Source organism: Vanessa tameamea, chromosome 3, assembly GCF_037043105.1.
Source record: "Vanessa tameamea isolate UH-Manoa-2023 chromosome 3, ilVanTame1 primary haplotype, whole genome shotgun sequence".
NCBI classification, from domain to species: domain Eukaryota; kingdom Metazoa; phylum Arthropoda; class Insecta; order Lepidoptera; family Nymphalidae; genus Vanessa; species Vanessa tameamea.
The window spans coordinates 10,400,907-10,426,673 of record NC_087311.1 but is presented as its reverse complement, the minus strand read 5'-3'; the positions used below and the strand labels follow the sequence as shown (position 1 = coordinate 10,426,673).

Below are 25,767 nucleotides of genomic sequence, written 5' to 3'. Positions count from 1 at the left end.
ATTCCCTTAAATAAGACATGTTTGACAGAAGTATATATATAGCTGTTCTAAGTTTATTTAATTAAAGAATAAAAGTAAAATTCAAAAGAGATGAAAATAGTTTTAATAAGTTTTGTCTTATTTCAATATAAAGATGCCTTTGAACTCGAGCCTCGCAATATTCTATTGTAATTTGAAAATCCGTCTGCAATCAGAATCTCTTTGACTAGCGCTTAATGCAAAACATTATGCCAAGAGCACTTATTTACGTTACTTTTTCTCAACTTATACTCTTCGCATATATCTCTTTTCCAGTCTTTCTCTTTTACTCTCTTAAAGGAGCCCTAATGATGAGTTGGAATCTGTGGTTTTTGATCGTTTAAATCATACCCGAAGTACTCGAGTATAATGAGACATACTTTAACGGGGACGTTTTTAATTCAAAAGTCTGCATCTAATATCAAATCATCTAAGTAAAATTTTATACAGCTTTACCCGTAAAATTGCTGAACGTATACATTTTTTTATAAACTACCTTTTGTTCTCGGTATATAGATGTCAACGTTGATGCTAAAATATTTCATGCAAGTGTAAGAAATACACCGATAAAAATCTAACATAATATAATTAAACATTTATTGTCACTTCATCCATTAATGAGCTATGAACGCACAGATGACAGAACACCCAATCAATTAAGTCAATTAACGCAATCGCCCTTCAATACACTTGATGCGATCCATTATACTTATAATACCTACATAATTATAATATATCGAACTGCAACGCCGCCAGGCGGAATACTAGCCTGGCATATCTACATTCCAGTTAATATATTATACACAAAAAAGAAAAGATTACATAAATCACCACATTTAAAAATAAAGATGTAAATACAGATAAAAGTTTAGTGTTAATTTTTGAAATCGTACGCGTGGAAGAACTATTGTTTTATAAACTTACGGTCTCCTTAAGCGTTTAATTTACTAACCTATCTCAGACGTAAATAATACATATTATGCTTATAAGAATTTATTTTAATATATATTTATATTAGAAAGCAGATCAGTGCAAATAATTGTACCGGCTTACCTGCCCGGTAATAGGGAGCAGAAAAGTATAGGATTATAAAAATGTTAGCATGTCCATTATGCTATACAGTTTTGATTAAGTTTTCGTTCGTTAAACAAGTAAATTAATTTCAAGCATAGTACCTATAAATTTCGATAATTAAATATAATTATGCACGTATATTTATAGGCAATACAATGGTCATTTGTTTTGAAGATTATATCTGATAGAACATATATTCCATCTGGTAAGCAAATATTTAAAAAACTACCTTTTTTCGGATTTAAGACTTTGATAAATGTATATGTTTAATTAAATATTATTAAAAAATGTCTCAGCCGCGGCGGTCATTATAAAAAAAGATACTAACCTACTGTCCTAGCTTACAGCTCATTCCAATCAAAGAAAGAATAAACATATTCTATGTAATTTGCTAATACTCGTAGCTCGGCTTTATTGCGCACTGCTAACAGCTGTTCTGGATTAATATAAATATAATTATTTACAATACAACACTATCACTGAACTACTTAATTATATCTAATGTACCTAATTATACTTCTAAAGTTCCGATAACAGTTTCGTCGACATCAAAAATGTATTTTTTTTGTAAATCCTTAATAAATATTTTAAATCCTTAATAAATAAACTATTCACGCACTCGACCAATTCGATAACAAATGTTTTTTATTTGTATTTTATTTATTTTACTAACGTCAAAAATTACATGATTGTATTTTACTATATACTCGTTAAAATTATTTATAATTATCTCCATCGTGGTCCCTCTCCAGCCCTCCCCAGTCCAGCCCTGGGTACCCGTTTAATCCAATGACGAGACCGAAGAGAGTTCGTTTGCAGAAACAAACAACTTTATGCGCTTATCGAGGCACGGAGTCTAAACACTACCAAAACTCTGAATCCAAACTAATACTGACACCCAGAATTTAACAGAAATATGCCCAATAATTAAAAATTAATAACTGTCTCGTTGAATTTCTCTTCTACGTGAAATGCACGTACAGAATAAGTTTACTTGTAGAAACTGTTTCATTTTATTTAAATTCAAAAGTATAAATAATATACCTGGATAAAATTATAATCACCATTTGAATTCACGCTTTGGCTATTTTTAAATGTAATTAAAATAAAATAAATATCGGCAAAATCTGAAATTCAAAAAATCTATTTAAATCGGCCGAATATTCGAGAATGGGGTCACTTCGCTCCATTAACTGGACGATAAAATCAATATGTAAGTAAGCAAGCGAACCTTAATTGACTTGATACGGCATTACTGTTTAAAGTGATACTCGACGTTTTATTGCACAGACATTCGAAGCAATTTTTTATTTTTAAATACAGATACAAAATAATTCGTCTATAAATTGAGTATTTAAAATATTTAAGCAATTGTGTATAAAATAGTACGAACATTGAGCTAATAATTTAAGTGAAATTATGAAACGGCTTAACGTGCTCTGGGAGGACACGTGTAATATGTCAGTAACATAACTAACTCTAGCTAAACATAATTATACTAAGTTAATACACTTTATTGTACACTACAACATAAAATATAGAAATCTTAGGACATAACACGAAAAAAATTAAATAAAACAAAAATAGAAATAATACTAAATAATATAAACAAATACCTATTTGATGTATTGTACAACGGGCGGACTTATGGCTAATTAACCATCCCTTCTAGACTAAGTATCTATTTCTAGAAATAAAATTAATAATTTTTATTTATCCGACCGAGATTTGAGCGTGTCGTTTCATAATATGTGACCGTATATACCAGCACTGTCAAGGAATGAGAAACTGCACATAATATATCCGTGCGTGGTGCCTTTGGCAGCACAGGTAGACACTTCTACTCAAAGGCCGATGCCACGATAAAGAGTAATACTGCTAACTTAATGACACAAAAACGTTATTATTCATTATATAATCAATAATAGTATTATGACAAATACGAAAACATCTTACTCATGATAGGTAACGGCAGGATTTAGATATTCCCCTGAGGAAAGCACCACCGAGCCACGAGCGGTGCATAGCACGGGATGTGTTATATCGACATGATCCCACAGCCTCTTAGAAGACGGCCAACGCAGTGGTGAAAATACCTTCGTAGATATAATATATGTTCTGTACTTTGACGTTCTTAAGACGTGAAAGTGTAATAAATAAAACACTTACTTTCGCAATTATAATACTAATTGGGAGTAATGTATCGTTAAGATCATACATAAGCTTTAGTTGGTGGTAAGACTTTGTGCAAGGCCGTTTGGGTGGGTACCACCCACTCATCAGATATTCTACCGCCAAACAACATTATAACATCTTAGTTCCCAAGGTTGGTGACGTATTGGCGATGCAAGGAATGGTTAGTATTTCTTAGAGCGCCATTGTCTATGGGCGGTGGTGACCTCTTACCATCAGGTGACCTATATGCTCGTCCGTGAATCTATGCATAAAAAACAATTCACAGCCACACATATCTCCCATTATACATATATACAGAAAAAAATCCTTGAAAATTAAAGATAAAATCCTGCCAACAAAACTTCAAATACTTCATTATTGCTTCTGTACGTTTCGCTTTACGCCAAAAAAACATTCAAAAGAATGTCATCAGACTTTACTATGTGCGTATTTTAATTAGGGGCTCTCATTAGTAATCAAGTCTCAATGATACCATCGAGGTACTGTCAACAGTATTCATGTTACTTTGTAGAAGAACAAAGAGATAATCATCTATTACGAAAATATCTGAAAAAAGCTTTCAGGGCGTCACATACAAGAGTCTCGACCGAAGATAGCGTTTTATAATAGCATGTTTTTGCGTCTATTATGTACATAGATACGTTCATATTAACCCTATTTATCGACTTATTTTATTTTTGCTTAGAAGAAATAGTTATGTTTCTTTTGCTTACTTTACGTTAATATTAATTAGTAACGTATGTTCTCCATATTTTTTTTTAATTTATAGAGGACATTTTATTTTATAATATTTTATAGCAATACGCGGCAGATTTTATTCTGATTGTGTATAATAATTTTAATACAATCACATCTAGTGGATAAACATCTTTCATGAAAAAAAACAACCTTGGTTAAATTTGATAACAACCGATCAAAAGCCTATTAATCACAAAACATACATTATACCAAGACAACAATTTAACATATAATGTATTATTTAGAGTAACCTTTTTTCTCTTATAAAATCGAAAGTAGTTGAATCTATCGTGTATCGATGATATTGTTTGCGAGTGCGATACCGGCCTTATCGGAATTGAATTCCCTTCGTTAAAAATGTATGCCGCGTCCCAATTCCTTTTCAATGCGCCTTCAATGTAAATAGAAGCCTTTAAAAAGGCAAAGCAATGCCTGCAATAATGAAACGAGTGTGAAATAAAAAAAAATGAACGACATTTACAAATGGGCGCGGGGTTATTAATGTGAAATGTGTTTATCAACTTCACGTTTGGAAGGAAGAATAAGTAACATATGAACACAATTATATGCATATGTTCGTAATCGTTTCTTATATGAATTTATAAATTAATCCTATAGATGAAAACCATGTGGTGCTTTGAAAACTTGGTATAATATATAGAACAAATGCAAATTTAATTAAAATTGAATATGTGTGTGTGTGTGAGCATTTAAAAAAGTGCTTATGTATATGATGATTGTTTTAGAAAAATTAATTAATAATTGGTTGTAGAACCCGTCAGTACAACATATATATATAAATAACGGGACGCGGTTACTTTGGTTGATTTGGATAATTAAGGAATCGAGTAGTTGGCAATAATGTTTGATGGCTGATTTACTTTTAAGAGCGGGTCATCCCGAATGGAGTTGTAACTGTCATGGCAACGCGAATCGTTATGTTTTGACAAGCGACTCGAATGCGATGGTTGCTTGCAAACCCATTTGCTCTTAATCGAGATGAATTATTGTAATATTTTGATATTTTTGTGATGTACGATTATTGAATCAATTAATACAGTGATTAGACGATATTAATAAACGATATTTTCAATATAGCAAGCTTTTTTTATATATACATTAATGCCATCTTATCGAGATTCTAAAATTGTATGTGTCCATTGTATTAAAATCTGTTAATCTCCATCTGAAAATACAGTGCAAAAGTAAGCATACATGTACAATCTATTATGCCTTAATCTCATAATTCTATGGTATAACAATACGAAATAAACGGAGCGAGATCAGGCGAAGGACCGACGGATTTATTTCAACGCAATTGTTGCCTTGCTACAACATAGTAAAAAGTAAAAAATGAATTTACGATGATATAAACCCCGGAAAGGCCAAACGTAAAAATAACCTTAAAAAACTGGGACCCTGCGATGTTTGAGAAGCTGATTAAAAACGAGGGTTCCAACTTTTAATTCGATCTCTTATAGCGTAAAAATCGTTGATGTAAAATCCATAGCTTTATTACGAGAACGCAAGTGTCAGTGTATTCGTTATGACGATAATTCATTATTAAATAGTATTTTAGTAATGTCATTATGTAAATAAAGAAATATGCCATATAGAGCCAAATAGTTCGATATTTCATATCTTACGTAAGATAGTTAGTCTAGTATTGGAATAAAGGATTTTAATTATATTCATGTATAGTGACGTCATCAAAAAAGAAATAAATATTTTACAATGTCTAATGTTATATTAAATTTTCAAACACGGCAATGTTGAGGAACTGCGCCATGAAAGTGACTTGAGTTAATAAGTCGGCACTCCAATGTCCTCAGCTCTTGAATTTTTTAAGTGGCTACGTTGATCCGAAACTTTTCTTTAGGCGGCCATGATCTGTTTGAATATTTATGTCATTTTAAATACTTCCTCATAACTTCCGTTTGAAAATGTTTAATCCATTCGTCGTCGACGTCTGTTATTGTAAAAACTTTTTACTTTTTATTTTAAAGTATTTACTGTAATTTATATTTAAGTCTTTGCTATACACAAATATTTATCAAGTTATAATTATAATTATATTTAGTGACGATATCGTTCACTTGCGTGTTAAAAGTGGGAACAAATTATACCTTAGGGTAATCTAGACTTAAACAGAGAAGTTCAATATCAATACCATTAAAATTATTTGCAGGACCAGTTAACCTCAAACGTATTTACATATTATTAAGTATTGAACGTCAACTCAAAAACGCAAAAGATTTTAGTATTTTAGTGAGGACGGTGATAATATTAAAGAAAATTGAAAATAAATAATATGCCCATATTTTTAAAATAAATTTAAACAAGAGTGAAGAATAAAGCAGGTGGGGATTGCGCACGCGTCGCTCAAGCGTGCACTCAGTGTTAAGCGCGGGTGATGAACAAACGTAGCGTTGTGAGTTTGGCCACCGTGCCGTAACTTTATATACACGTATTATTGCGGGACTTTTTCGCAATCGCTCTACGAAGCGACATCGTGTACGAAGACTTGTTTAAGCTTGAAGCTCAAAACCTGAGCGAGTGCATTTGTCTAGTGTTTGTAAAATACTCGCACTAAGATGTGGCAGCTCAGTACAATTGTTTTTATTATTCTTAACATTTCGCAATGTAAGTATTTTTTTTTTTTTTATAAACTTTTATTCTAATATTAATTTTACTGATGTACTTTTTAATAAACTAATAATTAATTGTTTAATGATTTCATATGCATATTTAACTTATAACAATTATATGGAGTAAGCTTTATGAATGTTTTCATATGATTTGATTTTTCTCACAATTTTTTTTTTTGTTTCTTTCATAGTTAAAAAATATGTAACGTACTTATTATCTCTTTACTCTTACTAACAAATACAATAACATATTGAGTGTTATTAGTACATATATTATTATTAATAATAATATAAGTATATAAAAAGACCCATTTTCCAGTTTTTAACTTAAATTTTATTCAATAATGTAAGATGACGATTCGAAAGTGCTTTTATGAGCTTTCTTGAATGTAGACTAATTTGATTTGATTTGACTTTGCAGACCTTTGAGTTTGCTCGTGTTTGAAGTTTTTGATATGTGTTTAACTTCTATTAAAGTTCCACGAAATAGATATTTATAATTTACTCATACTGAAGAACTTACAAAAACAGGACCAAGAAATCCAAAAGTCAGACGATTTGCAAATATTCGGTTCGTAGGTTTATTTTTTAGTAGGTATTTTACACAAATTATAGCAAGCATTTTGTATGGCGTGTGGTTTCAGGCTGAGTAAAATAGAGTAATCCACAGATTATTAAGCAAAAGGCAGATGGAGTACGGAACATTATAGTGAAGCAACAAAAGCGAATACAAAATCGAAAGGAAGTTCATATTCCCAGAAGTGTGTGCAAAAAATTTGAACTGACTAAATTAAAAGTGACAGCATTTTTGACGCATACACAAAACGAAGTTGTTTCACACTAGTAGGAATTTGTATTTGCTTTTGTTGGTGCACTATAATATAACTCTCGCTACATCTGTATTTTATTTTATAATATGATGAGTAATCTTACTCGTATCGCGACTAGTTGACGTCCTTAGCCCAATAGAAGCGAAATTTATGGGAAGCTAATTTATAAATCAGCACTAAAACCTTAACCATTTTTATTTGGCGGGATAATAACCTAATAGCGAGCATGCCCATTGACAGTTCATGTCAGATTGCCTAGTCACCTTTTTCCTACCGTGTTAAACATTGCATCGGTCTCAACTGACAGAGTCGAATGATAACGATAATTATCCAGATTTTGCAGATACTTATTCGAATACGAGTTCTTATTAACTTCGAAAACTCTTTTATCTTGAATCGATACAATCATGAATAAATAATTATAGAACTGTACGAGTAGGTTTATTCTTATTTGTTGTGATAATGTAAGCATTGTCTTAAAAAAGGTGACAAGTTTAATATATGTTTCACAGTTCGGGAATGAAAATTAAGCTTAACTATTTGGTAGTAACGCTTGCACAAAATCACCTAGCGCTATTACCAAACAGTTTATGGTCTGGATAGGTATCACACACACACACACACATCATATATTCTAGCGCCACATTGTTTTGTTTTTATTTGAAGGTTGAGTAAGCCAGGAATAGGCACATGTGACATAGCCTAAATTTCCAAATATATTGCCAAAGGGCATTGGAGATGTAACGTATGATTATTATTTCTCGCATTAACTCTTTAGGTATAGAAAAGCAAGTAGTACTATCGGCTGGCCTGTCTATCACACTAGTAAACTATAACAAAATGCTATGAGAAGCTTTAATCGTGCCTCACCTGTTAGACCACGTAGGTTAAATTTGCGCTTGAGTCTACTAAGGGTTTTTGTAACTTGATTTAATATGTATAGATTAAAATGTAATTGTCAAATTTATAATTACTCAAGTAATCACACTATGTCACCGTTGTATAATAGAAATATGAATTAAATGTATGGATCTAAATTTCATGTACAAGAGACGAACCCTTCTTGCATTGTTTGCGATACCATATGGTAATACCACGAGGTATTGCACCGTCTGTGCTACGCTTCGCCGGTCACCTCTAGTCATGGTTTGTAAGTGCGATAAACGCATTTTAAAATGGCTTTAGACCTTATTACTAAAAAAAAGTTACCTTTTTATCCTTTTGTATTTTAATGTTTATAAAAGAAATAACTATAAATTATCTGTTTTATTCCAATATCGCTTTTTTAATGGGCAGATAATCAATTGTTTTTAAGCTATGCTCAACCGAATTGTTAATTAAATATTTCTGTACTGTGTAGAATTAAAACGTCCGATTTAAATGCCACATTCAATTACACCATTACAATTGATTTCACAAAGAATTACTAATAATAAAATTATATGAGTTTACTGGATAAATTGAAATATATTACATACCAAATGTTCATATAATATTTGAATAAATTATATTTTGTATTTGTATAATATATTCAATCTTAATTGAAGTTCAACACAAGAACTCAACAAAAAAACGATATAGTACATAAAATGGTGCTGCTTTTCACTTTATAACTTAAATGCTAAAGAATGACAAAACATACAAAACAACACATGAGTAAGCGAGGCAGAATCTCAAGACAAGTTAACAAAATCGTAGACCGGAACGACGCGTGCGCAACGCTCCACGTGCTTAGCAGACCTTTGTGTGCAATACACATCCATTAAAGTAGTTTGGAAATATTTTTAGGTCATTTAATTAAAATCCAGAGGTTTGCAAAATACATATAATACTTTCTATATATATACATATATATATATTGTCCTGTATATATATTATTCGGATTAATTTCTTGTAAAGAATGATATCACATTTGGGCAGCGTGTTAGAGCTTAACTATGCTGAATATTTAATAGTCAAACTTAATATAACACCTCGCCTTATTGCCTCCATTGGCGACCGAAGTACTGGTTCATTTTTTGAACAGAGAATCAGAATTGCGATTCAACCGGGAAATGCTGCTAGCATTCTTGCCACCATTCCACGCGGTTATGTTTTGCATAGGAACTATTTTTAATTCTTATTTGAATATAGTTAAGGATTTCATTATGTTCATGATTTTAATGTTACTGAAAATAAATATCTCATATTTAGCATGAATAATTAAAATGGGAATATCAAGTAATAAGTGAATATTGTCCTTAGAAACCTTTTTCTACGTAATAAAAACTACTGTTTTTAATTCATGAAGGTCCAATGCAGGTCCAATACGTATTTTGCGTTAAAAATTGGATATATCCCACTAACAAAAAAAATTATTATAAAGTAAAAGTTGTGATGGCCCTGGGGTAAGAACTCGTGCATCTTAAACGGTGATTACGGCTTCAAATCCAAACAAGCTCCACTGCATTTCTTCTCTTTCTCTAGATATTTATAATTCAACGAAATCATGCCACATGGGTGTCCACCCACATTTGAACAACTTGGTGGAATTACCTCTAAACCTTCTCCTCAATGGGAGAAGAGATCATAGCCTAGCAGTGGGTCATTTAAAGACTGTGATATTAGTAGCCATTTCGGGACGTTAAATTTAAGCTATATTCATATTATAGAAAGATTATATTGATGGATTTGTCCACTGATAAACATGAAGTATCACAGTTAACCCTTCGGTTATCTCTTAAATTTGACATTTAAGACTGAAGTCGAAGTCCAATGATTTCAACCAAAAATAATAATATCATGATTAACACAATTACTGAAATCGTAATTTTCATGTTATAATATACTGTAGATTAAGTAGTTATAAAACCTGATATTCAATAAAACACTTAAATTTATAACATTTTCCGTTGTCGCTTTCAAACAAAACACCATAAATTTGATCAAGAATTTAATTCCCCAAGTGTTTCAATGTTAATATTTCTGAGCATTGTAATGAAAAATTCGCTGACATTTTATTGAAATCAACCTCCAATGCTAGGTAAATACTGAAAGTAAGAATAATCTATTTCTTTGTTGATCTGTCGCATTTTTCTTATTATTTTTTTATTCCCATTTCTTTACTCAGTTTTGATCCATTGAGAATTTCGTTCGGTGTAATTTCACTTCAAGTCAAATAACGGGAATAATTATTCTGCGGCTTAAGAGGAAATTTAAATTATAATATCTACCATGCCTGAGGGCTATTATATCCTGTATTATATATTTTCATTTTGAAACAATTCAATATTTTTTATCATCTTTAATATTTTTGATTGGATAGTCAATCTACTTGGCTTGGCGGATTGACTGCCACGCATTACTGTGACATCCATACATGACTATTGTTACCAACTTAAAAAATGAGCGAATTCATCGCGCTCTCGTTTACTCTAAAATTGGTGGACAGATTCCTTAAAGGCCGGCAACGCATCTGCTAGCCCCCCGGTGTTGCAGATGTCCATGGGCGGTGGTAGTCACTTTCCATTAGGTGAGCCTCCTGCTCGTTTGCCACCTCTAACATAAAAAAGGCACAGGGACGTAACATCTTAGTTACCAAAGTTGATGGCGCATTGGTGGTGTAAGGAATGGTTAATATTTCTTACACCGCCATTGTCTATGGGCGGCGGTGACCACTTACCATCAAGTGGCCTATTTGCTCGTCCGCCTACCGATATCATAAAAAAAGTAAGAAAACATTTTGATAGGTTAAGTAAACGATGACATCTGAAAGAGTAAACACTGAAGGAAAAAGATATAAGTAAAATATTATTGTTATAATATTCGATGTTAGTGCAGGTCGAGGAATACTTAATGTTTTTGAACTACATCAATCGCATCGAATGTCACGACGTTCACTAAAGGGACTAATTACAATTATTTTAAACTAACAGAACCGGCCAGGCATTGCTGTGGCTACGTTACACGTTGAATTATATTTTATGATAATATTTAACTTAAAATCTTCTCTGAAAATTATGAAAAATTTCAATTTTTAATTTTCATGATGCGCGTTTTATAATTACAGTAATCTATTTATTAATATAAGACTAGTGATGGACAAATTAATTTCTTAATTTCATATCTAAATACAATGCAATATGACGAATCTAAAGATATAATATGATCGACTCTAATCTAATAGAGATTAAGTGTACTTTCCAATACGCCCAATTTCCTCGCTATAACAAGACAAATTTGAGATGATTATCGTAGCGTAAGCATTACTTTGTAAAATCCTTAACACCAATTCCTGTGATCGATAGCAAAATAACTCATCTGTGTAAAGTATTTTAAGCTTAGGGTAGAAACAGTCCGAACCATAATATCGATAGCCTAGTGAAACCCAAGCCTTATAATCGATATCTACATGGATTGAATCAGGCTTAGATCGTTTAAACATTATATTAATATTGTAAAGCACGAGGCAATGACGACCTCCGTGTATGTGTCGAGTAGTGTGTACACCGGTTTTCATGGGTACGCCACTCCGAGGTCCCGGGTTCGATTCCCGGCCGAGTCGATGTAGAAAAACTTAATTAGTTTTCTATGTTGTCTTGGGTCTGGGTATTTGTGGTACCGTCGTTACTTCTGATGTCCATAACACAAGTGCTTTAGCTACTTACATTGGGATCAGAGTAATGTATGTGATGTTGTCCAATATTTATTTATAATATTTATTTATTATTTATTTATTTATTGACACAATTGAAAACATGCATCTGAGTTATATCGTTTGTTGCAAGGCCATTTGCCTGGAACACTCAGACTTCATATTGCCCGGTGAAATTGATGGGGTAAATCGAGGTACATTCACTCTTAAAATGGTGCGTATAATTTGTAGTGAATATGAGGACAAAACATGTTAAATTGCCGAACCATGTTCCTTTAACATTTAATTTTCATTTCTTAACCTGGAGTTACCACCCACTTATCACTTATTCTAACGCCAAACAGTATAACGTGGTTTTGTTGTATTTCGATTTGAAGGGTCAAAGAGATAGTCTTATTACAGGTCCAGGAAAATATTTTTTACAACGCCAATGTCTATGGGCGGTGACCATTTAAACCATCCCGGTGGGCAATTTTGCCAGTCCACCTATCTACCTTGTAGGCTTGTGGTTTGTTGTCACTGTTATAAACAATGGTGTTATTATTATAGAGTGTGTTCCATAATTAAATTTGTATTTTCCCAATATTTCATAGCCTGGCATATTGTGAAAGCAAAGCATTAACAAAAATAAATACGATGTAGACGATTTAGTCGCGTGCGATGCGTCACAGTGCCATTAAGCCGGCTGTTTAATTTAATTTGGTGTGTGTATAAAATTATATATATATATATATATATACGTACGTATGTAACTAAATCCTAAATTGTTTGTTTTAGGCTTTGTGATGAATTCGCCAAAAATATATAAAATTGTAGGACCTGAAATATTACTATACGGCAGCAAAGAAGCTGTTACCCTCGACTGTCAATTTCATACTAACGAAACAACTGATCTAACTATAAAGTGGTATTTTAATGACACGTCCCACCTCGTGTACCGATGGAAACCGCCTAATAAACCACAAGCTTTTGGGATATTTAAGAAACAGGTATGTTCAAAATATTAAATAATTTTAGTCATATTTATGTGTGTGATCACAATTTTTTTTTGAAATAGAGGGCTAAAGGTAGAGCTATAGGTTAATTCTACATAAGTGTACTCCGGGCTTTTGAACAAACATGTTTCTAGAATTGAAGATAACAAACGATGGCAACCAAGCATGACTAAATTTGCAAAATCTGGTACGCAAGAAACAAATTTTATAATGCTTTTCTGTACATTACTAAAGAAATAAATTAAAATTATGGACTTTAATTATTCTTCTGGCTATAAATAGTATTTAGTATCGATAGGTTCTTGTTCAGAGAATATATAAAGCAAACAAATAAAGTAGCTACCCGAAATTGTACTTAAGATAAATGACGTAGATACGGATTTACAGTGTTTATGTCTATAGACATAATTTTCTCTATCGAGTGTCTCATCTGCATTTAATTCGTTTATCTAATTTTGTTAGCAATAAAGAAAAAAAATCATTTACAGTTTGACCTCTCACACGTAGCGTCGAATAATCCGTCCTCCCAATATCGAGCTCTACACATCAAAAATCCGACTCCATTTATGTCTGGAAAATACATCTGCGCTGTGACCAACCGCTTTTCTGAAGATAGGATGACACACTCTATGACCATATATGGTAAGGACATTATTTACAGATGTTTTAAAATTGCAAAGAGCATACTTCATTTGGACAAAAATGCAGACTAAATATTACGTATGTAATGTTTGAGAAGAAATCAATTTTAGTAAATATAATTTAATATATTACCAAGCATATTATCCACACAGATGTGAGATGTTATGTTTGTTGATGACTTAAGTGTGATGTCCACCTGACCATTTCCGGTCGTTACCACGGCAGATAAACTAGAAATAAACTTGATACTAGTGCTGGAGGTAAATATTTAGGCAAATTGGCTACCTGATGCTAAGTGGTCACCACCGCCCATAGACATTAGAAATATAAACCATTCCAACCAATATGATCAGTGGGTTGTATCCAGACTGGCTTAAAAAATACCCTACCATCAAGTTTTGCTAATCTTATTGATTTAACAGTATCAGAATTCAGTGAAAAATTATAATGTGTCTCACGAACTTTCCAACTACATTTCTAACCCACTTGCGTACAACACATATTTTAGAAAAAGGTTGCGACGATACCATCAAAGATTTTAAAAGATAAAGACTTTAAAAGGTTAATTTTAGAATACAGAAAGAAAGTCACAATGTATATGAAGATACACCTCCGTTCTCGTAAAATATTCTCGAATACCGATAAATAATGGCATTCAGCTAAAATTTCACGTAATATTAAGTACTCGTGTACTGAACGTTACAGCAACATGCTTTGTGAACTGAGACAAAACGGAAATTACTTTGTCCAAGTTTGCCCGTACTACAAACAGCATTTGATTGCAACATGTTAACGAGCAAACTCGATCGACGTGTTTTAAATTTCATATCAATTGAAAAATTAGACAATTTTTAAATTTCGAATGTATACTTTTTACACACTACAAAAATTCAATTCTTCTGCAATTAAATGATTTCGCAATGTTTATGTTAATTTATTTATTCGCCAATTTAGAACAACTAAATATAACTAACATATCTAGTTCTTTTAAAATATCCTATAGGATTCACTAAGTAAACACACATCATCATAATGTGAGAAAAATAGCTCAGTTCGATTAGTCAATCAGTATTTATGTAGTGGGCCATTCAGCTAGTTCAGTATTTTAATTAAATAATAGTTACCGATGCGTAATGAATATCACCAGATACATGGTGTTGAATTTAACAAATATCATGTAATGTGCCACTAATCTCAATGCTTTATAAATACCTCTGTATAACGCCTGGGTTTATTTGCGGGGCAAATAAAATTTTCCAGCTTTTGGTTAGCTTCCTGATTACCTAGCAGTGCATGAATAATTAATCGGCTCATTGATTACCATATAATTTATCCTAGCGTTTAAAACATTTAATATAGTCAATGTTGTAGTCGAATGTTTAATGTTAAAAAAAAATTGTTTTTGATAAATGAATAAAAGTATACTTTACATAATATAATATTTGTGTGTTGTTTACACCGTAACCTTACTGGGTAGTTATTTTGAAGTTGTCATTCAAAAGTTGACGAAATCATTCAAAACGACGACCTTTGTGGTCGAGTAGTGTGTACACCGGTTTTCATGGGTACGCCACTCCGAGGTCCTGGGTTCGATTCCCGGCCGAGTCGATGTAGAAAAAGTTCATTAGTTTTTTATGTTGTCTTGGGTCTGGGTGTATGTGGTACCGTCGTTACTTCTGATTTTCCATAACACAAGTGCTTTAGCTACTTAAATTGGGATCAGAGTAATGTATGTGATGTTGTCCAATGTTTATTTATTATTTATTATTATTTAATGTTTTGCCGGTGCCGTTCATGATAGCACGTGATGGCGTCGGTCAGTAATGTAACTATCATTCTTCTCAAAATAAAGAATACTTTTTATCATCAAGAGAATGAAAACCAAACGGAAATAAAACGCGATCACTACCGTTACACAGGGATGTGATGCGCTATCGATATGTTTAGTGTGCATACTTTATTCAGTACCATATCGTATCACAGGAGTTTTTTAAGAAGACTGTAATGTAAGCAAACTTACGTTAATTTTAAATATTATTACACATTTGAATAGTTGTGTGTGTCGGATGACAAAACAGTAATTTAATTTATCATTAGGCTTTTAAACTAATTTGAATGATAACTGGAGATAGATGAAGGAACTATTCTATGGCTTCGAATTGCATTGAATTGAGTTTTCTGAGTCTATAGTGAGTACGCATTAAACCAATATTGTAACAAATAACGAAAAAAAGCCAACTCTATGATTTCGTTCAAAGGAATAGCAAGCCCAACTTTATATAAAAAGTAAATGAAAAATTAACTTAAATTAATAAGAGCTGTGGTTCATTTTAACAAAATATATTTAGATTTAATATAAATCTTAGAATTAGGGCAAGGAAATCTTTGATAATATTTCATATTGGTATTTTTTCCATAATATACTTTTTAAAATATTTTCATTCTCGGAAAGAATTAACATAGCTATTTCCCTTGGTATTTATACATTTTAAGTCGACGCGTCTACTTTTCTTATACCCACATCACTATAAACCTTATTGCTAAGATTTCCCAACTAATATTACTTAATTGCATTTTACAGTAAATCTAACTGTCTTACATTAATAAATAAAACTAACATTTGTTCGCTATAGAAACATTGTGAAGCAACAATTTTAAATGTTCATTATCACAGACAAATAGTTATTTTTAATAATATAGGTAGACGGATGAGAAAATGGGCCACCTGATGGTAAGTGATCACCACTGCTCATAGAGAATGGTACTGTTAAAAATATTAACCATTCCATATATCAGCAATGCGCCATAAAAACTTGGGAACTAAGTTGTTATGTCCCTTGTGCCTGTAGTTACACTGGCTTACTCACTCTTCAAACCAGAACCAGAACCACTGCTGTTTGGCGGCCCACCACCATGTTTAATGAGAATTAAACTAAAGTAATTGAAATAGTATTTAAGTTTAAACATATTAACGAACTTACTGTAATTTATAAAACGAAAATATTTTCTCATTTCAGAAACTGAAAAAAAATCCAATTTAATACTTGATCGTCTTAAAAACAATACAATAGTCAACATAATATACAAAATAGAAGGAGTGTACCCATATCCGAAATTGGAACTATTTGCTGCAAATAGGTAAGAATTCAAGATGAAATACATATATTAGAAAAGAATAGAGACAGCAATATACGCAGTCTCATTCTCACCTGACATTCCGTTAAGTTATAGATGAATCTAATTATTATATAGTACATGTTATTAGACCCGCTTCGACTTCGCACGGGTGCTATTAAATGAAAAGATATCATTTATACCAACCCTATTTCCCTCAGGAATTATATGAAAAACAGTGAAAGAATATATTTAAAAGTAGATCCTGATAATATCATAACAAAATCCATTAATTAATTAAGTTTATAAATTAATAAATTAAGTTAACAAAAATATCATCCAAATTCTTTACGGATATTACTACTAGTTTTATTTATATAAAGTTACTAAAACTTCTAAGTCTTAAAAAATATCTGTATCAGTATTTTAAATGTCTCCTAATTAAAGGAAAACGAGATCGCTACAGCAATCATCATTGGACACTTTATAATTATGGTAAAATCTCGAAAAGAATATACCTAGAGATATATACAGGGTTGTTGGTAATTCGACGTATTCCTGTTAGGAGGTTATAGGGGCGATCATTTGCGATAAATTTTAACCCTCATATGCATGATGCAAAAGTGAACCATTTTTGAGTTATCATGTCTTTTGGATTTTTTCAAAATAAGTCAAAAATGCAACTTCAAATATTTATTTAAAAAATACGTCGAATTACCAATAACCCTGTAGGTATATATTTGAATGATTTTCATTATAATATATATATATAATATTGTATCACAAATCAGATACACATTAAAATTTGTTTGAAATGTTTTAACGAATATTAACCAAGAAGGATCGTAAATAAATAAAACCAAAACAAATTATACTGGTTGAAAAATATTTTAATACTTACGTCATTGTGTACAAAATTAATTAGTAGCATAAAACCGTTAGGTAATAACAACCAAGTGTACTATTGTAAATTAATTTCGAGATTTCCAAATTACACCACGAACATTGTCTGACAGAAATCCTATCAAACTGAATTATACCTGCTAAATATGTATATAATAAGTAACGTAGGTAAGCGTCAAAAAAATAATAACCCGTGAGTAAATTTAATTAATTGTTTCGTGCCGTAATTAAAATCCACCCACAGTTACTACGTAATTAACATACAATATTGCGAGTATCAGTATTCGGTGTCGAGATATTTAACGGTAATGTGGAGAGCAGTTACGACTTTGTCGTATTAACATATTATACCTACTATAGTCAGAGTCCTGTTCCAATTATTTATCATATATATTTTATTATATATTAATTCTAATACACTTTGAGTAATGTTTATATATTAAGCTTAAATTATTATTTGCTGGACATAGAAAGGAAAAGAAAATCATGAATAAAAATACAGAATATAGTATTAGTTAATAAGTTCTACAGAAGTTATAAAGATCAGTGAGATCTGAGAAATATCCATTTACTTTTATAAACCATTAGTTTTTTGTAATTATAGTTGTGATTTAATTACATATTCAACGAGTATTCTACCAAATATAAATTTCAAGGCATAAGAATAAAAAAAGCATTATTTAAAAACTAGGCTTTTAATTCGCAGCAGAAATAAAATAATGCCAAAAGTAATTTACTTTTTTAATTAATTGAAAATAGAGGTGTTTATTTTTTTAATTACTAGTCACTGGTTGCGATTTCGTTCTCCGTTTATTGTTTAAATTCTGGATCCTGGTCTAAATTAATATTATTGTAATTTTCTTTTAAACTCTCCACATTACAATTTTCAATATCTATTCTATACGCAGAAACAGGGCTTTTTTCCCTTGATAAATCATTCTCAGCGCACTATAATATTTCATTGCAATTACATTAATTGTATAGAAACGTATACAAACAAAAAAAAATCATGATTTAAAATAGATATTGTTACCGTTTTGAATTTTACCATAATTCAAAAATAATTGCTCCGCAGACATCGATTAAACTATTACACCCTAGAGAGCGTATGACCAATTTATTTGTGTAATGTTCACTAATTATGAAGAGGTGAATTTTATTTATCTGTTTGTTTTTAATCAACATCGACACCAACGTCAACGTTATACAAATTAATATATACTGTGTATTTAAAAATAAATAAATCTTATCTAAGCTAAAGCTTAAATACATGTGTCGAATGATATTATTTTCATTGTGTCTCCCGATCTCACCAAGAAGTTGTGTCAGCTTTCTCTGTGTGTCTAAAGAGAAGGATGTGACTGTGGCAGTACGATGTATCACTGTTCTTATTTAGATAGATCGAAGAAAAAGAACGGATCAGGGTTTTTTGACGGACGTTTTGCCACTCCGAAGAGCGTTGAGCCTATCTTAACACACAGATCAGATGCATTATGAATGAATTTGCAGACGCGATGGCACCAATATGCCCAAAACCTCAGTCTCAGGAAAAACGGACATAAGTAGAAAGAAATTGAAAAAATATTAGCTTTGTGGTAGGGCTTTGTGCAAGCCGTCTATGTTGGTACCATCCATTCATCAAATATTCAACCTCCAAACTGCAGTACACAGTATTGTTGTGTTTCAGTTTGATGGGTTAGTGAGCCAGTGCAGTTACAGGCATAAAGGTCATAACATCTAAGTTCCCAAGGTTGAAGATGCATTGGCGATGTAAGGAATGATTAAAATTTATTAAACCGTTTTCTTTGGGTGGTGGTAACCCCTTTAGATGGCCCAATTGCACCTTCTACCTATATCATAAAAAAATGTGTCTTAATTTCTTTATTGACCCAATTATATGTCCAATGTCTCTTATGAAAATCTTTATCATATAATAGGAAGCCATGTTTTATTTCATGTCGTCTTCTTCGTCTAAAATACCACCAGTGCTTAGATGTCATCGTCGTTTATCTTGTACTAAGACTGAACGCAATCTGGTCGGAGCCCGCCAGTGTGTGTGTGAAAACGCACTTCCGGGCGCCGTCTTTCGTTTAAATAGACAGTCCGTCTTAGTAAGAATAGGAGGAAGCAACTGCAATATAAGTTCCAAAACTTTACATTAAGAAAACGTGAGGCTTTTGCCAAGGAGTGAGAATATTTTCGGGCTATTTACAAAACACTCAATACAAAAGTACATGGTATGTGGTGGTATAAGGTATGTGTTACATGTTTACAAAAAATCGTAGCAGTTATTATATCTTCTTTTTGTTTCGCTCGAGTTATTTTTAACTCAACTATTCAATAATTGGTTTAAAAAGTATAAAAAATAAAATAACATCTTGTAAATGTCCCACTGCTGGTCTTAGAGGAGGAGGTGAAATGCGATTTAGCCATGTAACCGAATTTCGTTGAAATTAGACACATGCAGGTTTCCTCACAATGTTTTCCTTTACTAGAATTATAAACAAAAATCAATCACGTAAAAATTAAGTGGCGCTTACCTGAGATTGAAGACGCAATCATTAATTAAGATACAAGCCTTCTAACCACTGCGACTATCTCGGCTCAATCTATTGATTAAGCAATTGAATAATCGTTTGATACGATAAAAAAACATTATCCTTATTTCTCATAAACAAATTAACTTAACCTGAGGTGAGGAGGCAAACATGATAATAAAAAAAATCAGACGTTAAATTACTACAAAAACAAATTACAAACACTAAGACGCTTGCTAGTCCTGTTCTACCTCGTTTTGTATTCATCGATTCTAACAATCTGCTAGTAGACTTCGGAAAACTTCACAGGCGTCCCAAATCGGTCCTCGAATAATACTGGATGTTCACTTGAATGTTCCTTAATCTAAAAACATACGACAAATTATTAGTACTATAAAAGCAACGTAAAATATACCCTTTCATTTTCAATTTTCCGAATTGGACTCAAATACAGTTGGCGTTAGTAAATTTTATTTGAGTCAATTTCGGAAGTTTTATCGTAAAATGGAACACTTTATTTGAAAAGAAGAAATATTTAACGTGGAATAAAAAACGATTCTATCGATCGTATCTCGATTGGGAATAAGTGGCTAATTAGGGTTTTTCCTGTGGCGTTTAATTGCGGCGACGAGTCGAATGGAGAATTGGTCCGTGTATTTCCAATACTTTGGAGTTTCGAACTAAATAATTCGGATGTTTCTCGCGAGTTTGCTAACAACCCAGCCATATGCACATGAATGCATTTACATTACCAGATTTAGTTTGTCCCGTAGGTATTTGCATTCTTACCTCCTTATTGTTAGAAGATATTTAAAGAAAAATATTTATTATAACATCCATTATTAATAAAATGTATGTATATTAATTTTTAGAAAAAATAAATAGCCCGAAGGTTTTTTTACCAATATGTTTGACCGTATCAAGAATAGCTAATTTTATAATTATCTTCCACAATCCAAATAAAATTTTATCACATCTTCAATTTTTTAAAGAGAAACAACATGTTTGGTATTTATTTGATAAAACTTAATTAAATCGCGCCAAACAAGCGACCGCCTTGACTTTGCGTGGCACTATTATATAATAATAAATTACCGACGAAGTTTTCTGTAATCGATTAAGAGTAAGAATTCGAAATTATATTATTTAAATTAAACCATTTAAGCAGTTATTGAAATAGTATCAAAAAGCTTGTTTGTTTTTCATATATTCGACAATCATATCATCCTAAATTAATATTTTTTGTAAAATATTCATGAACAATATAAATATAACCTATATTTGTAATTTCTGACAATTTTATTTCTAAATGGGCCGAAAATAGTCATAATAATATTATTGTTAATTATTAAGCTACTATTAAGCGTGTGCTTATAGGGCTACCATAATCAAAATACCCATAGCAGTAATACCAATTTTTATTTGATGATATCGTGCATTCTGAGGCAACGTGATTATGTTTTTTTTTTTCACTTTGTATACAAACAAACAAATGTGGTGACGGACTTTAATTTATTGTACCTATGTAAATATGCATTTTTGTTTCAGACTATTAAATTCAACCTCAAAAATTACCAAAATGGATGACAGCCTTTATAAAGGCGTAGCATCGGCTTTGATAAAAACAAACACACTTGATACAACGGTTGAAATAATTGGTCGCATGGAAATTCCTGAAGCAAACTATGTTCACATACAAAGGGAAATATTTTACAGAGGTTAGAATTTTTTTTTAATCTTTTTCTTCATTTTATGTTTAACATTACCAGCTTTGCGATTTCATCTACATTTAGCCTACCTTTTGGGTTATGTCATGGATGTTTTATAGTCTATATTTTTTCAGTCATTTAAAATAATTTTCTTTATACAAATCCGTTCAAACACAAAAACTTTTCAACTTTATATATTTGTATATAATAAAATAATAGAATCTTACCCTAGATTAAAGGGATACGTTAAATTTATATTTTACATCTATGTCTTTTTTAATATGCTTGCTCCCACGGTGACTTTAAGGCCAGGCGTTTGCTTGGCACCATACTTAGGAAAATTTTTGTTGTTGAATTATTTCTGTTCTTTACGCAAAACTGTAAACTGATATTTTTGAAATTTTTATCCTCGAATTATTTTATAAACAAATTAGCTTATGTCCCCTTTAGACTTGCATGCGTTACAATGCCTCTTTATTTATTCTTTGTAAACATTGGACTTGCCCTTGTGTATAGACATTCTAACATTTAGTTTTGTAAAGTTAATACTAAATTATAAATTAATATTAATAAAAAATCCACTCATATTTTACACTTATCTATTCATTTGACTAATTTGAACAAGAAATACATATCTTATTGTATTGAATTTATTGAATCAAGTCTTTGGACTTGATACTTCAATCAAACCTTGTATGTGCATACAAAACGAATCCTGTGCAATTTCAAATACACCATAATATTATATATTATAACTATGTTGAACTAACTGTTCTGAAAATACAAGTATAAATGAGTTTTTGGTGGCAGTAGTTTTGGATGCACGTAGCGATATTAGTCCGTGGACAAAACTATCATTGTTGGTCTCTAGAAAACTTTTCACAACAGCCTCAAAAGCAACGTCAAATACATTTTCGTTAAACTCAAATTTCGCTATAAAAAAGATACTTTTATTTATGTTAGACGTTGGGGTTTTAAAATTTAAATTCATCGAAAAGATAGAATAGTCATATCATTGATTTTCATATTTCACTAAAAATTTCTCTAATTTCTCTAAACATTGCTAAAAGAAGATTTACTTAAAATAACAAAAAAAAATCCATTCTGAGTTTTCAATACTGGTATATTTCATTGGATCACACTTTATGCAATAACTCAATTTATCCTAATATTATAAATGTGAAAGTAACTTTGTCTGTTACTCGTCACGCTTAAATCACTGAACTGATTTAGATGGAATTTGGTATAGAGAATGTTTGAGTCCCGGTGAAACACAGGTTATTTTTAATTCCCTCGAGGCAAAGTTAAAAGGTAAAATTTTATAAATTCCGCGCGGGTATAGCCTGTAAGTTTATTATATCGTGATGTCTATACCAACATTACTTTTATTTATACGGGTAAGTTGTAAAATTATACAATTAAAAAAAACTATAAAACCGGTTGAACTTCTACGAATATCTGTCTTGCTGGAAGAAGTTTATGTATCCATATTTTTTCGTACGTTGTCTGTACTTTATCGTTGCAGACATTCAACAAACGATGTCAGACCATCGGACTTGGACGAAATGCATTTTGTCGTAGCAATTTCTACGTTCGCTATCTTTAACGATTTCTACGTAGCACTGACAATCGGTAGACAAACGAATCAAATAACATAAAGATATCGAAGTCGTTTGTCTGTACAGTAATTCGTCTGGATTTATTATGGAAATCACTGGAACACTATATATAATATAAATAAAATTAATTTTAGAACATAATATTTTAGGATGAAATAAAATATATCGAAAATAACTATCAGTAGGAATAATATACTGTGTTGTATATATAATGAAGCGATACGTATACCAATAATATAATAAGAAAATAAATCTTATTATATTAGCTCTGTGCCCGCTCGACTCGGTAGAAATCCACCACTCATCAGATATACTGCTGACAAACACCCATACTGAGTATTGTTGTATTCCGGTTTGAAGGGTGAGTGTGCCAGTAGAACTACACCTCAAGGGCAATAACACCTTAGCTCCCAAGGTTGATGGCACATTGGTGATGTAAAGAATTGTTAATATAATTTATTTGCTCGTCCACTTATCTATATCAGTAAATCTATCTCGTTAATGAAATTCAGTGTGAAGCAAGCTTTAATTCCATGGAAGGAAAAAGGCTACTTTTTATGCCTACTGATGACCAACTCCTAACACGCGATCGAAAACATAGACAACTCTTTTTGTGTGTTCCGTTTCCTGTCTCGTGGATCACATTACATATTTATAATGAACATATCGTCAGCCACTTCAAAAGCAAATCCATACTTCCATACTAAAATTATAAATGTCTGTCTGTCTCGCTTTCACGCCAAAACTACTGAACCGATTTAAATGAAATTTGGTATATAAATAGTCTAGAACCTGAGAAAGGACATAGGCTACTTTTTGTTTAGAAAAAAATGCTATAAAGGGTTGAAAAGGAGGATGAAAGGTTGTAAGTTGTTAAAAATATTGTCATTTTTAAACTTTTATTTTAGGCTGAGCACTTATAAACTAAAATATCATGACACCCACTAATTTTGGAAATTCTACCCCCAAAGGGGTGAAATAGGGGTTGAACGTTTCTATGGAAGTCCGTAATTTTTTAAGTTAGAAATATGAAACTTTATTTTTGGGATACTGATTAAAAATGAGTTGATTCGCATTTAAGCTTTTTTGGATATTTTAAGCCTTAGGAGATAAATTGGGTAGACATTTCGTATATAGGATAGTCTACAAGTCCGTCATTTTTTAAGTTAGAAGCATGAAATTTTATTTTTGTGCTACTGATTAAACATGAACAGATACGTATTTAAGCGTTTCTTGATATTTTACGCCTAAAGAGAAAAAGTAGGGATTTACATTTTGTATACAGGTTAGTCTGGAAGTCCGTCATTTTGAATTTAGAAGCATAAAATTTAATTTTTGGGATACCGATTAAAAATAAGTTGATTCGCATTTAAGCGTTTTTGGATATTTTACGATAAGCGTTTCTGGATATTCTACCCTAAGGGGTGAAATACACACCAATGTGGTATACAAAGAGGTCATACATTAACGTAATATTTTAAATTAATTTGTAAATATATTCTTATTCTACGCGAGCAAAGCCGCGGGTAACAGCTAGTGTACATATAAAAATATGCGCATTCTCATTCTGAAATCTAACATTACTAAAAATATATGTTTTTGTTCACAGATCCAAACCCATACAAACAAAACTTTGAAATTCATAACGGTATGAATAATTTTACAATATTTTAATTATTTAATCTGTAAGTAAATTAATTACAAACTGGAAATTTCCCTGAAATTCAAATTGCTATTTAATGAGGAAAAGCGTAAAACGGACCCAAAAATGCTATGGGTCGTTTTGGTCCATTCCATGTGATAATGCCATTAAATAACAGTTCTTAATTTTTATTATATATGTATACTGATTTAAGTTCTTTATGTAAATAGCTGTGATATATGAAATAAAGATATAATAAACAATTCATACAAAATGAAATAGAGAGTATCAATAATTTAATTGAATACGTTTGCATAATATTCTATTGTTTAATTTAAATATTCAAAATATCATCAACAATGCTTTAATTTCATATGAAATATTTAAATACGTATTTATAGTCATAATTAAAATTTTTTATTTCATATTTCATATTAAAGTCGTTGAATTAAGTTTCATTATCCTATTT

The 25,767-nt window shown here is 31.4% G+C and overlaps 1 protein-coding gene across 1 annotated transcript; it reads left to right on the top strand.

Moving 5' to 3' along the window:
* The first annotated feature begins 6,437 nt into the window (after positions 1-6,437).
* Positions 6,438-25,330, top strand: LOC113397228 (uncharacterized). Its single transcript, XM_026635475.2, has 6 exons — positions 6,438-6,669; positions 12,915-13,126; positions 13,621-13,774; positions 16,792-16,912; positions 21,877-22,046; positions 25,266-25,330. Exons 1-6 carry the CDS (start codon positions 6,621-6,623, stop codon positions 25,328-25,330), a joined length of 771 nt encoding a protein of 256 aa, XP_026491260.2. The 5' UTR covers positions 6,438-6,620.
* Positions 25,331-25,767: the final 437 nt, after the last annotated feature.